The 14,562-nt window shown below is 50.2% G+C and overlaps 1 protein-coding gene across 1 annotated transcript; it reads right to left on the minus strand.

Annotated features, from left to right (window-relative positions):
- Positions 1-985: 985 nt before the first annotated feature.
- LOC144726465 (40-kDa huntingtin-associated protein-like) lies at positions 986-14,562 on the minus strand. The gene is made up of 12 exons (XM_078605200.1): positions 14,416-14,562; positions 13,979-14,025; positions 11,324-11,396; positions 10,450-10,609; positions 10,164-10,232; positions 9,445-9,565; positions 9,216-9,308; positions 7,398-7,462; positions 6,878-6,965; positions 5,776-5,822; positions 4,003-4,058; positions 986-3,287 (listed from the first exon to the last, which is right to left on the minus strand). Exons 1-12 carry the CDS (start codon positions 14,475-14,477, stop codon positions 3,206-3,208), a joined length of 963 nt encoding a protein of 320 aa, XP_078461326.1. The 5' UTR covers positions 14,478-14,562; the 3' UTR covers positions 986-3,205.

The following is a 14,562-nucleotide window of genomic DNA, read 5'->3' on the forward strand; positions in this document are numbered from 1 at the left end:
TGAGCGCGCCACCGTTTTGTTTTCACTGGCACAAAGACAAAGGTCTCCCGTATAGCCTTAGCGGACTTTCGAGGCAAGTGCCGTTCGCGAGTCGCACCTGTGAAGGTCGGCAACAGCACCGCGCCCGGCCGCTGTCATCTCCCCAGGTACTCATTTGAGGCTGAGTCGACCTAGGGGGGGCCCAGGACCGGTTCAGATCGTCACCGGTGTTTGGGGGGGCTTTAGCGCGATTCGGACTCGGGTCGCCAGCGCGCCCACCGCTCCCCACGCAGCTGACGCGACCCCCTTCTCTCTCGCGCACGCGGAGGGAGATTTGACCGCCAGTTGTCAGAACTGAAGAGGGTGACTTTGTCAAGGGGCTCATTGCAGGGGCTGTTCCTAGTTTTTAGAATCTGTTTGCCCCCTTAGAAATCGAGCAGCTCTAAATGTCATTCACGAATGTTGCACTATTTATCTGTATTCTTTGGTTCTTTCGGTAAAGTCGCGTAGATGGAAAATAATCAAATAATAATTAAAATTAATTTTAAAAAAACACACTCACGACGTATTGATCGCAACACAAGCGGTCGTCATAAGGTCTGATGACGACCGCTTGTTTTTTATGATTATTTTTATTATCTACGTGACTTTACCGAAAAAAACCAAAGAATATGAATTCCTGCAGTCACGAAAGTTTAAAGTCAATATGTATAAATACTTAGGCCGGCGTGTGCCGCCCCGGCCTTCAATGGGTTATCTCGCTCACAGCACTTGCCCCAACAGTCTGCTAAGGCTGTACGGGGATCTTTTGTCTTTGGCCACACCACCCCTGCCAGGCGCCGTACCAACCTTGATAGGTTCTCGCCAACAGCACTTTGCTCGAGCAGTGAAGGCTACACGGGGCACCTTTGCGTGTGTGTGCGCGCGTGTTCGTATACAAAGTCATCCACAGCCATCACCCGACGACGTTGCATGATAAATGAGCCAATAATGAAACGAGGCGGCGTGACTGACACAACCCATTTACTTCACAATGCAAGGCCGCGTTTGCGCGTGGACACGGTGAAAACACAATTCATACGGAATGTGACTACCGGACAGCTCATAAATACATGATGATCTCATTCGCGGCCGGCCACGATCCGCGATCCGGTTAAAGCCACTGCTGTGCCAGATTAGAGGGCATCGACGTGGACGGCGCATGGGAAAGGGTGCACGCGTTCGAGTGATCGGCCTACGAGGCCGATTATCGCACGTTTGCAACAGGTTCTCGTTTAATAACCGAGCCGATCTCGGGGAGGCCCGGACACCCGCTTCGAACTCCCGCTTCGAACTCATCACGCGATACGGTCAGGACAAAAAAAAACGGTGCGACGAGGGCGCTGGAGCTGGGTGGAAGCCCGAGACGGGCATCACCGCTGCCTCGAGGTGGCTCTCTCCGCGTGCCGCGTGTCTGCCGAGCAGCAGGGGCGCGACGTGGCGTCGTGGGCAGGGAGCGATCGCGAGGCCGCGGTGGGTGGCATCCGCGGACCTTTTTCCCCCGTGGGTGCGCCACCACCTTGGCTCTTCATGTGCGTTGTGGGAATCGCTCGGGATCGCCGAGCGCGCCACCGACCGCTCCACCCGCTCACAACACTGGGGTATTTTGGGTTCGAACGGGGGTCCGAGGTAGAGGGCCCACCACCATCGCAGTTGAAGAGTGGCAGGATATCCGAACAGATTGCAACTCCTCCGGCAAAGGGTCGACAGATTCCAAGGTAGGGTGCGCTCACCTGCCCACAGGCCAAATTGCAGCACACACCTCGTTTCACAGCCTCGTGTCAGATGCGGTGAGCACAGCGACTACCCCGATACGCGCACCTACGCAAACAGCTACGAGACGACCGCAGATCAACAAGCCATCTGAAACTAAATTACAAATAATTACCATCATTTCACATGGACTTCCAGGGTGGTCGTAAATGACTGGGTTGAGGCTACCATAATACAGTTGCTTTACACACAGCACCTGTTTAACTCAGATGGCCATGTGAGACTTGAATGAGAAAAGTTTACACGGTCCGCATTAAAAGTAAAATGCTCTGCCGTACGGAAAACGCGTAGGGCAATGTTTTGCTCAATGGAATAATTTACTTCTCCGCACTCCTCGTTCTTTGCCTGCGTGAGTGTGCATGCCGGTGTCCACCCACACGATCCATCATTTATCTATCTATCCATTAGAGTCGGCTCACGCGGTCATTACCAAACGACAAGTTGTTGCACACGGCTTACCGCAAGCCGCCGTGCGCACAACTCAAGAGAACACCACAGAGCACATTCACAACTTTCAAAGGCTTTGAAATTGTCACAGCTGACGAAAGTAATGAGATGAGACCGACGAGAAATATAAACAATATATCAAATATCTATTTTAAATGCAAACATCCGGGGCAGCTGAGTTTAATCTTGCGAGCTAAATGATTGGTACCTGGGATTCCAAAGCCACTGCGTTCAAAGGCATTAGCTTCTTCATACAGTACGGCGTGGCCTTTTAACTTCCAGTAATACCGGCGCACGCACGCACACACACCCCTCCTATCGACTTTAATAGACTGTTGGGGCAAGTGCTGTTAGCGAGCATCTATGACAGCCAGCACGGCACACTCGGGGGTGGGTAGCCAGCACCACGCCCGGCCGAGTGGCGACGTTCACACACCGCATCAGGTACTCATATGAGGCTAAGTCGACCGAGGATAAGCCCAATACTGGTTCAGATATTCGCCACCGTTATTGGCTGCGAGCAGAAATTAAATTGGGTCGCTGGGTTTGTAGCGCCGCTTGCTTACCGCTACGCTGCAACTTCCCGAACTTCAGTCATCCTCGAAGCGGCTTTTGGCTAGCCATTGAACAAAGACGGTCACTGTATCGCACGCGTTCAGATGCCCTACCTTGCGGCCGTTTGGAACGCTCTTCCTTCCGATACTAGGAAGCCACTGGAGCTATGCACTTTCAAATCATCTAGATTGACAACTCATTTCTTTAGAACTGCTTTTTGTGTTTAGCTTGTTGTCCTTCCCCCGCACCTCCGATTAGCACGGTTGGCTCCGTACGGTGCGAAAGAAGTTCAACATACGTACATACATTTCCACATGCGTGCCCGCACGCACACACATGTACAAACACATACACACGCACGACCTGAACACGCATGGCCAACACAGCGGCTCCCGGCAGTCATCGCCTCGTCTCAGTAGCCCATTCCGGACGGGTGCAGCAGCTCCTGGATGACGAGGTGCATCAAGTGGTTCTGCTCTGTGCTCAGCAGAGGCCTGGAAGCACGGACCCACAGCACAACGGGCAGCCAGAGTGGGTGATGCCAAGGTGAGGAAGCAGGATGCGGACAGATAAAGCAGTTGAAGTGAATTCTCATGCTCGTGGCGCGTGTAGAAATTCGAGTGTGCAAGCGACAATCACGGCTTTTGCAGGTTATATGGACACGGTACCATTCGGCGAATCGACTTAACAAGGAGAGGCAGAGGAACAAGACGGAACAACTGTGATAGAGAGCCCAAATGAGGCAGTACAATCCGGGAGAGAAGTTATATTTTTTTTAAATCACGCAATGAGATCTTAATCCCGATACGAGACAATTCATCGAACCGTGGGAGAGGTTTTAATCTGTAAGTGCCAAAGGTGATACCTATTTTTCATTTCCATGGCCAGAAACAAGATGAAAGGACGTAAATTTGTACCAAAAAACTGCAATTGCGTCACAGCAGTTACACAATCACCAATGTCCTCGCACGCAGTAAATACCGAATTACGTTTTTGTAATCAATACCTTTTATTTTCCCGAGTTTTTTGTTATAAAAAAACTATTCAACATAACAAACCAAGAGGGCAACGGTTACCCAATTTTTTGTCGGCAGGAGGGAATGCAAGGCCAGCAAGCGCCGAGAGAGACGGGGGACAGGCGGAGACAACAGGGGAAGTGGACAAGGTGCGGGCGTGGAGCGGGGCGGCAGAAACACTCCAAGGACTCACCAGAGTTCCTTCTGCAAAACCTTCAGCGATTCGATGTCCTTCTCTTGGCATGACACCTGTTGCAATAACGCAACAGCCCACACAACCGTCACTGTAGCAGTACCACGGCAGCCCACACAACCGTCACTGTAGCAGTACCACGGCAGCCCACACAACCGTCACTGTAGCAGTACCACGGCAGCCCACACAACCGTCACTGTAGCAGTACCACGGCAGCCCACACAACCGTGCCGTCACTGTAGCAGTACCACGGCAGCCCACACAACCGTCACTGTAGCAGTACCACGGCAGCCCACACAACCGTCACTGTAGCAGTACCACGGCAGCCCACACAACCGTCACTGTAGCAGTACCACGGCAGCCCACACAACCGTCACTGTAGCAGTACCACGGCAGCCCACACAACCGTCACTGTAGCAGTACCACGGCAGCCCACACAACCGTCACTGTAGCAGTACCACGGCAGCCCACACAACCGTCACTGTAGCAGTACCACGGCAGCCCACACAACCGTCACTGTAGCAGTACCACGGCAGCCCACACAACCGTCACTGTAGCAGTACCACGGCAGCCAACACAACCGTCACTGTAGCAGTACCACGGCAGCCCACACAACCGTCACTGTAGCAGTACCACGGCAGCCCACACAACCGTCACCTTTCGCCTCCATACTCCTAGACCCTTTATCGATTTGGCCGGACATACTTGTGTTTAATTACTACTACGCAGCGATGTTCATTACGAAGCGATAAGACCGGCTAGTTGTGCAGGTGCTCGGCGGATTATTACATCGCCGGGAGACACTAAAGACGGGTGCAGCTTTGGGAGACAATAATCCAGTAGTGGGCTCATCATGGCTCGCGATGATGACGAGTTTTCTATAAGAAAGCCTGAAATATGTTGAAATAAAGCATCCGAAGAGGACATGCTCATTTAATAAAACGCCTGCCACATGTGTACAGTAATACGAGTAGTACGTGTATACACTTTGTCTGCCGAGCGTCACGTGATCACAACTGATGTACGAGTGCTTTGGATTAAAAACACGTTTCCAGAACGAATTATGCTCGCAATCCAAGGTTTGACTGTAATCGGGAAACGGTAGTTGCGGTGAATGGATTACCTGCATAGGACGGAGTAGGGCAGGTTACCAAGACAAGCGCTGCAGTGGGTAACTCAGTAGCCCCAAACCAAAAAGACCAAGAGGCACCTAGAACAACCCCTTTGCTAAGAGGCCCCTACGCAGCAACAACTCCAGGACCCAGTGGAAGGTAGCGATGGGGAGAGGGTCGTGGTGAAGTTCACGACCTCTTGAACTTGACCCGTAGCACATGACGTCACACGCAGAGTCAAGGTGAACTCAGCGTTTTCCGAGCTTTGGGAAAAACTGAAATGCTTGGAAAGGCGAAACTTAAGTGACGGCACTTTGCTCACTGTCGCTACGCACAGTGACGATGTTATTCTAAAGCGGTGGTTCTGAGCCTTTACTGCAGCCTTGCACCCCTTTGATTCTCAATTATAAAAACATTTATTATAGTAATAAATACATAGCGTTAATGCAACAAAGTGGTTGTACTTGCGTGCCCGTGCTTAATTTGGCTTTTGATTATTTACCTTCTAAAAAAATCTGGCCTTGCCTTCACGCCCCCAGAAAGGGCATCTCGCAGCGTGCACCCCAGGTTAAGAAGAACCACCTCTGTTCTAAAGGGAAGCTATGGTCCCAGTCGGCAGTCGCAGGCACAGATGGGTAGCGCGCCGGTGAGCATAGCTTACCACGACCGACTGCAGCAGGAGAAACACTTCGTCGGTCAAGTAGTTCACTGCAGCCACACAGACAAGCAGAGGGCATCCACTTCCTTGGAGGCGGCCAAGTCGCACGACGCACAGATGGAGAGCGCTCCGTTTTTCCTAACTCGGAGTAATCGTGAGCGTCGTTATTTTTCGGTTGTATTTTTTTTTATACCATTTGGAGGTTGGGACGGCAGTTCGCCAGCAGTGATTCAAGCAAGTCCGACTACGCTGATGAGACGCTGTGTGTCGAAACCAGTGTTTTGCTTGTGCTGAACCAATGCTACTTCAAATTATGCACTGCCAGAAGGCCGTGTGGCTGACTGGTTGTGAAACAAACACTTAAATTGTTGATGTGCGGAGAGACGGAGATGTGTAGGAATCATTACTAATACATTTTGTACTTTTTGGGAAATCCCGACGTTTCCTACATAGGCTATGACAGACAGCACACGATGACCCAGCCTCGCCAATTACGCCGCTGTCTGGAAAGGAAATCATGTCATCAATCAGCAGTGCTGAGCACAACTCACCACCGCTGCTGTGTCCAGCTGCCCGCGGGAATTGAACCTCAAAGCCACGCGACGTTTTCACGTTTATTTTGCTCAACCAGGTGAAAACTCGAGTTGACACCGGTGCGGCACATGAACAGAAGACTGTGTAGGAGCATGAACATTCCCAAGTGTCTGCACGGAGCCGCCACCAGACAGACCCCTCTTCGCCACGCGACTGGTGCAGTGCTAAGCACTAGTATATTCGCTCATTCTCATAGGGAGAGAGGAACCACAGACAACCAGGAAGGCAGCCATGCAATGAGCCTGTGTCAACAGTTGCCCAAGCTCTGCGGACTTCTACATATTAGGTTGTAATCAGCCAATTAATGAGTGTTTACATGTGGAAGGAAACCAGAGAACCCCGGGAAAAATCCACCATTGCGAGGGAGAAACGCTCTATCCTATACAGATGGAACAGTTCAAGTCCACATTTTTGCTGTGCTAAAATGAAGTTGGTGCGAGACTCACCAAGAGGGGGGGGGGGATATTTTATCGAGCCACGGGGGCACGGAAGCTGGCGCAGCCTCACTCACCCTTGCTCTGCCCGGGGCTCTCGAAGGACTCCCACGCGTACCTCTCCAGCGTCTTGGCGTGCTCCATTGCGAGCCGCTGGGGCGGAGGCTGCAATGCACCCCGTGGTGTCGTAACATGCAAACGCAAAGAACAAAGATCCCCACCCCCCGTATAGCCTGAACAGACTGTAGGGGCGAGTGTTGTTAGCGAGCACCTCTCTATACACACAAGACAAAGATCCCCTATATAGCCTTAACAGACTGTAGGGGCAAGTGCTCTTAGCGAGCACCTATGAAGGCCAGCACGGCACACGAGGGGGTGGGTGGCCAACACCACGCCCGGCCTACTTTGTCTCCCCAGTGGCGATGTTTACACACCGCACCAGGTACTCATTTGAGGCTGAGTCGACCTAGGGACCAGTTCAGATAATCGTCACTGGTGTTGGCCATGAGTGGGAATCGAACCCGGGTCGCCAGGTTCGTAGCGCAGCATAGCGCTAACCGCTACACGACCGCTCCCCACACGCGCACACACACCCACCTGCAGCAGCATGAGCAGAAGCACCCGTGCCACTTCGCTGCGTGCGATGATGTCACTGAAGGCACCTGCGAGAGCCACACGACAGACGAGACGCGTTCGTCAGTGGCAGCCGTGATCAATCCGCCGCCGCTGCACGAGGGCTTCCTCCCAAGTCGTCGACACCCTCCACGGCCCGATTAGCGCGGTTGGCTACGTGCGGCGCGAAAGAGGTTCAACATACGTCCCGTGGCGCAGCGGTGAAAGCAGAGTCGCTCGTGCCTGAGCACTGCACTATCACTGGGGGCGCTGGCTCAGGGGGGGCGGGGGAGCAGGTGCAGAGATACGCGCTCCATAATTCACCACGCTGGTTAGTGCGGATCGTTACTGGAGATACTCCCTAACCTGATCAATAAATGTTGTAAAATGTAAATTCAAGCAATGCCTTAAACAGAGCGCTGTGTGGCAAAATAATGGGTGTTTTCCTGGTGATGAAAGTTGATAACCTACAAAGCTCAGCATCCAGGAAGTCGGGTTTTGTTCAGTGTATTAATGTGTTAACGTGATGGTGCTGCCATCTGTGGAAGGAAGATGCAATGATATCTACCGGATTGTAGGGCGTGCCAATGAAGCCAGTGGTGGATGACCAATAACACAGAAATGTGGACGATCCGGGTTTTCTAGCACACGTCAAACTGCTTACGATTCATCCGGAAACCCAAAAATATATAACAAGCCTCACTCAGTCAGTCTGTCGGTTTGGTTCAGGTGAGGCTCGCGGGGCTAAAAAATCTCTTTTTCAATGACTTTCAGGCCAAAGCGGACAAAACGCAAACCGCTGATGAGACTCAGAAGGCAGCGAACGGATCAGAATTCTCCTGTTTCAACAACAAACGCTGCCAGTTGATGTTGATCTGGAAAGTGCATTGGCTGACTTCACCCAATAATTGTATGTTGTGTGTAGAGTTGAACAGAGAACTATTATTACTTTGATTGTCTTACCTTTCCCCCACCCCCCAAAGGTGAATCCCGACCGTACTCTCAGCAGCATGAGACTAAGGGAATCCATTCGGAACTGTTGCAGAGCGGTGCCTGACCGTGTTAGAGAACAGCACTCAAAATCAGATATCGTAAAAATATTTCCCAGATCCCTTAAAGCAGTGGTTCTTAACCTTTTACTGCAGCCCGCACCCCCATTGTACTTGCGTGCCCATGCTTAATTTGTGTTTTCGATGATTTACCTTCTAAAAAAATCTGGCCATGTCTCGCACCCCCAGAAAGGGCATCTCGTGCACCCCAGGTGAAGAACCACTGCCTAAAGTGACCTTGCTCACACCAGGGGGCAGCACTTGCCCACCCACCATGCTACGCGAGTCAAAGTGGTATTTTTAATTCTCAAGGAGCTGGAATATGGCCACATGAAGTCCAAAAACGAATTTAATGCGTTTACACTATGAGATCTCTTTTACCAGTGGCAAAATATAGTAGTAGGTTTTTACCCTTTTAAACTGGTACAAAACTGACACCTTTATTCAAGGCATCGTGTTTGCAATAACCACAACACAAGTAGTCAAAAAAGCAAACAAAAAGAAGCAACTCTGTGTTGTGGTTATTTCAAACATGATGCCTTGAATAAAGGTGTCAGTTTTGTACCAGTTTAAAAGGGTAAAAACCTATTACTATAATTTAATGCGGTTTAATGATGGGCAGCTGTCTGGATTTCAACCCATGATCTCAGCAGTGGCAGCTCGCTCAGCGTGCCGACCTCTGAACATCACCCGGCCACCTCAGGTCTGTTTATTTTACTCATCAATCAGCGTGTCGCGGGCCAGTCAATCTTACCGATCGGCGCATTGGTGCCGGGAAAGCGGGGCGCTCTCTGCTCTGCCGTCAGCTGCATCTCGGTGAAAACATTCAACGCTCCCATGTAGTCGCCTGCACGCGCACAGGCACGCGCGGAAACACCCCGCCACACACGAGCGCACACTTGTGCGGTTAGAGGTGCAAGCGAAACGTGAAAAAAGTGTGTACGCAGGTTACAACCCCGTTGCGCAGTGCGAGCTGGGCTTACGCGTTAGCAGTTTGCAGGAGGCGGCAAGCCCTAACGAGTGCAGGCTTTCTATGGGCATTTGGTACTGCAGCTCAGCCGCCCGCTGGAAAAACACCTCCGCCTCCCCTGGTCGCTCCAAGCCCTATGGAAAGCAAAACAACCAAACACTGCAGCTTCTGGGCATGGTAACTGCAAGACTACTTGCTTGGGTATTCGCAGCAGCGCTGTAGGTACGTTGAACTTCTTTCGCGTCGTACGTAGCTAACCGTGCTAATCGGAGGTGCGGGGGAAGGACAACAAACTAAACACAAAAAGCAGTTCTAAAGAAATTAGTTTTATAACTAGATAACTTAAAAGTGCAAAGCTCCAGTGGCTCCCTAATATTGGAAGGAAGATCGTTCCAGATGGCCACAGAAGCGCATCTGAAAGTGTGTAATGCGGTGACCGTCTTTGTTCGATGGTTAGAACTCTCATATGACTTTTTTCAGGACGTGTCCCCATGTTGGTTGGTACAATGTTTGACGTTTTTCTCCACGTTCTTGCAACTTCTTCATGGAAATGGGTTTCACTCCCGGCACAGAGCGAAAACATCGGGAAGTCGTGCCAAAGAAAAAACACGCGGCACGCACTCAACACACAGAGAACAGCTGTAGCCGCAGTGTTAGCACGATATCTGCTTTTGCACCACTGTAACGCGTGCAATGCCGCGTGTGACAGGTGAAGTGCATCTGATCGCCCACCTTAAGAGAATATCCAATCTCAAGGCAGAGGCTTGCAGCCAGAGCTGGCCGATTTATCTCTATGTACACCTGGGGATGGTTTTCAACACAAACACACACACGCACACACACGTCAATATGCAAGGCGGCAGGTGAGAATATCGGTGTTCACAATACCGGCCAAATGTTAAAAATACAGAGTGCATGCCATCCTTGCGCTCCATTCCCCCCCATCGACTCTCGTGAACAACTCTGCGCCGGTGGCACACTTTAACAACTGAAGGCCCTGCGGCGTGCCCGGGCTTGCCTTGACGGCATAGTTGTACGCGTTGATGGCGGCCTGAAGGTTCTCCTCCAGGCCCGGGCAGCGCAGCTCCCAGTTCTCCACCTCCGCCTTGAGGAACAACCTCGCCGCCTCGGTCAGCGCCTCAGCCTCCCCGAGACCATTCATCACCGTCTGCTCACATCTGCGTGCAGCGGAAGACCCGGGTGGCAGTGAGAACACATGGAGGCAGACGGCGACTGAGTGCGTGCGTGTGGGTAGGGTAGGTGAGCCCTGGTGTGGTGAACATCGCCACTTGGGAGACAAATGGTGGTCGGGCGTGGTGCTGGCCACCCACCCCCTCGTGTACCGTGCCGGTCTTCATAGGTGCTCGCTAATAGCACTTACCCCTACAGTCTGTTAAGGCCATACGGGATATCTTTGTCTTTGTAGGTAGGCGATGGAGTGGTTGAGCGAGTGTGGGTAGGGTGGGTGTTTAAGTGGTTGGGTGAGTAAGTGTGGGCAGGTGGATGATTTGAGTGAGGGTTATTGGGTGGTTGGGTGGCTGAGTGAATGAGGGTAGGTGGGTGAATGAGGGTAGGTGGGTGAATGATAACCGAGGTGGGTGAGTGAGTCTGGTTGGCATGTGCGTGAGTGGATCGGTTATTGCTTATAGATGACCACATGGAAGTTAAAGCTATGTCAATTGTGACTTATCCAGGCTTAAGTAAAGGAATGTTTTGCATGCTTAGTAATTTAACCTAGGCTTTTGAAGGAATGACTGTTTATTCTGGTGCAGTGGGAGATATGATGCAATAATTTCCACATAGCATGGCGTGAAATAGCCTTCACACTAATGGGGTGAATCTGGAGCCAACTTTCTTGAAATGCAACCAGTTTGGGGCTTGGTGACCTTCACCTGGCTTGGGCGAGGCTGCAGAATCCAGCGTACTGCAAACACTCTTGCTGCTTGAGCTCCCGCGAAAGATATCCTGTTGTTTGGGATTTAAACAAAAAATAAGTATGCTTTTAAATATAAGTTTTAAAGTGCTACTTACGATTGCTTCAGGCAAGGGCTCCCCTCCCTATGTCCCATACAAGTGAAAATACATGCCAAAAAATGCTGACTCTTTTAGCACACACTCTGGAGAAAGCCATTAATAGTGTCGCATTTTTATACACTCTCCCCTGAGTTTGGGCAGCTGAATTCAGCCCATAATCAGGGATCAATTAGTCACTAAAATATATGCTGTGCCCCATCTGCTCAGTTGGAAGGGCATTAATTAGGCTGGCATTCACGACAAAGCCTCCTGCTTGAAGGGGGTCTTGTTGATTGCACCAGAAACTTGAGAAAGTGGAGCAAGCCATGTTCATCCTTGGAGAAAATGTGGGCTTCTGGGTAAAAAGGAACGTTAAATCGAATATGTATGACATGGCAGAGTATGCCAATCGATAATTGTAATTTGTATTTCATCACGTAGTTGTTGTTGCCATTATAAAAAATGTATGCTACATTACCAGCCACTTGACATTGACACGACTCACATTTCTTTACTCCTGAAGTAACTGAATTCCTTTGTGGTCACAATGTATTCTTTAGAGCACATTAGCACTCATTAACTAAAGGCAGATTCCTATTTGTCTTCACTCACTCCAAACTATTTTAATTACAATGCATTAGGGCACAATGGCTTTCTGCCTCCATATTAAAACAGTGCCACAACTCTGCAGCTGTCGAAATGTATTCTTAGGTTCACCAGCATGAACAAAACAACCCAAGTGGCCTGAGAGACGACCAGATGGGTCACTTAACGGTGAAAGCTGTCTACCCAAACGTAGCAGCATCTTGAGTGATTATTCACTTCTGTTACTTAAGGGCAGCTCCACAAATTAGGTAAACTTCGTCAAATAAAACAAAAATGCATCATAACGATATATGCAGGGCATCATTTTGAGGACAATTATCAACATAAAAAACAGGGCTCATTTATGAAATAATTAAATGGACTGACAGATATGAAAGTGAATGGCACAATCACCATCCTAGTGTGGATGAAAGAGTCAGTACGTCCGACAAGAGGACATTTTATGAGCATAGCTCCCTTTATCAAGAAACGTGGCCCAATGTTACGTCTCTATGAATGACAGTACTTATTGGTTGAGATCATATGAACCTTATGGCGCGACCACAGGGTCCCGAATAAACAGAAGTAAAAATCGTAATTGATTTATTTCTTTTTGGCGACTCCGTCCCACCGCGCACATAAACGCCGTGACCCACCTGGCGCGGATCATTCTGTTGTCGTGTCGTGTCCACGCGCAGCGGCGAGGACGAATGCGCAGAAGAGCTGAACAAGCGAATGCGCTCCATGCTCGGGTATGGGCAGGATCATGAGTTTTATTCCAAAGCTGCTCAAACTGCCTACGCGACTTAAGTCCTTTATTTTTCATCACGGTCTGCATAATACAGTGAAACTGCTCTCTTATCTTCTTGGTTCTTTCGGTAAAGTCACGTAGAAGGGAAGTAATAAAATAATAAAAATAAAACATAATAAAATGAAATAATTCTCACATCTTCATTATTATTTGTGACCTACCAATGCCTGCAGCCAGGATCAATCGATGACAATCCTATTACCTGCAGATATTTAACAGATGAGATGCGTTGCACCGTTAATTCCTCCTGTTTGATAATACTTCTCTTGTCCGTATGCATCTGTGCAGATAGGTTTTTTTTTGCGTTTAAGCCATAGTCCCCACATACCGCTCGTATCAATGCGGATAAGAGGAGCGGCGACCCACTACTCTGTAGAGTAACATTGGTATAAACGCTTGTTACAATATGAACAGCGCATTGAAAACGCGTACTATTTTACGTACCGTTTACAAAGTGTGTTCACTAATCCACACTGAGAAACACAATGATTAACAGAAGGGTGTAAATCGTTTTTTCGATAGTGTATTAAATAGAGGTACTGCAGGTAAGTAGTTTTCAGACAACACTTGCCACCATCCTTCAAACCCATTGGTGAAAAAGAGCAAAGTTTTTGTTTACATTATAATATTATATTTATGCGAGAGCCAGGGGCTTATGGGACCCCGGGGTCGCGCCATAATGTTATACAGGTTCAAGTTAATCATCTAACCCAGCTGAACGAATTGTACTCGGCTACCTCATGTAACACTTGTCAGAGTACTCCAGTATATCATACAAGCATCCCTGTAGTCTCATACAAGCCCAGCGCTCTGCTATTGTGGACATTCGTCGATGAGAGAAGACGGGATTATGCCGCTGCCAGTTACATCCATCTCGAAGGCAGCAAGCACTTGAAGCAACAGTGCAAGTTTCTCAACTTCTACACCGCAGTCGTCAGAGCGGCAGGCTGCGTGTGGTGGGGGGCTCCATCGTGGGGACTCCCAAACTCCTTCCGAGACGTGGAAGAAGTCGGTCAAATACAACTCGAGAGCTCCCTCTAGTGGAGGCCCTTCCGCCGGCAGAGAGCCATTGCAGGGCCGCGCCTTTATCGGACTCCGGCGTTTCGCTCAATGCGATTCGGGAGCACCTTTTACTCACCGAACTGCTCGCTTGCTTCCGCGACATTTGGCTTCCTTAGAAATCGTCTAGAGCACACGGACGAAACGCAAATGACAAGCGGCAAATAACACACATCCACGTCACGTGTTCACAAGAAATACAAGGTGACTGTTTTTTTTTAATTATTAAACAAATTAAACGCCATGCACCGAGAGACGCGAGGTGATGGTAAATAATAATAATATTACCTAAGCATTGAAACATTACACACGAACGGACGCCCCATACGGCGCCCGGAGAGGCCTACGGCACACGCTCAAGATACTCTACCGGGAGACCCTCTCCTCTGCCGGTAGGCAATCTAGTCCCACAAGGGTTGGGGGTCGGGGGGGGGGTGCGCAGTGGCTTCGCTCGACAATTTCCTCCCGCAGCACGCGACGCCTTCCTCGCTCACCGCACGCCGCAGCGCCACTCACTTTCTCAGCTTGCTCGAGATCGCCCTGTACCTGCCCCAAAACTCCGCGTCGCCTTCCATCATGTTGACAATCCGCAGATAAACACGCCGCTCAATCGGCGACTCGGGGGCCCGTTGCGCATGCGCAGATCGCTTCCGCGACGCGGTT

Source organism: Lampetra planeri, chromosome 23 (assembly GCF_965212315.1).
Source record: "Lampetra planeri chromosome 23, kcLamPlan1.2.h2, whole genome shotgun sequence".
Classification (NCBI taxonomy): Eukaryota; Metazoa; Chordata; class Hyperoartia; order Petromyzontiformes; family Petromyzontidae; genus Lampetra; species Lampetra planeri.

Excerpts from the sequence above, each read along its gene's own strand:
- LOC144726465 (XM_078605200.1), bottom strand. The coding sequence starts at position 14,477 with ATGATGGAAGGCGACGCGGAGTTTTGGGGCAGGTACAGGGCGATCTCG. Across the intron at positions 6,966-7,397 it reads TTCTGCTCATGCTGCTGCAG|CCTCCGCCCCAGCGGCTCGC; the intron begins GTGGGTGTGTGT and ends GGTGCATTGCAG. Across the intron at positions 3,288-4,002 it reads GTTTTGCAGAAGGAACTCTG|GCCTCTGCTGAGCACAGAGC; the intron begins GTGAGTCCTTGG and ends CCGTGCTTCCAG.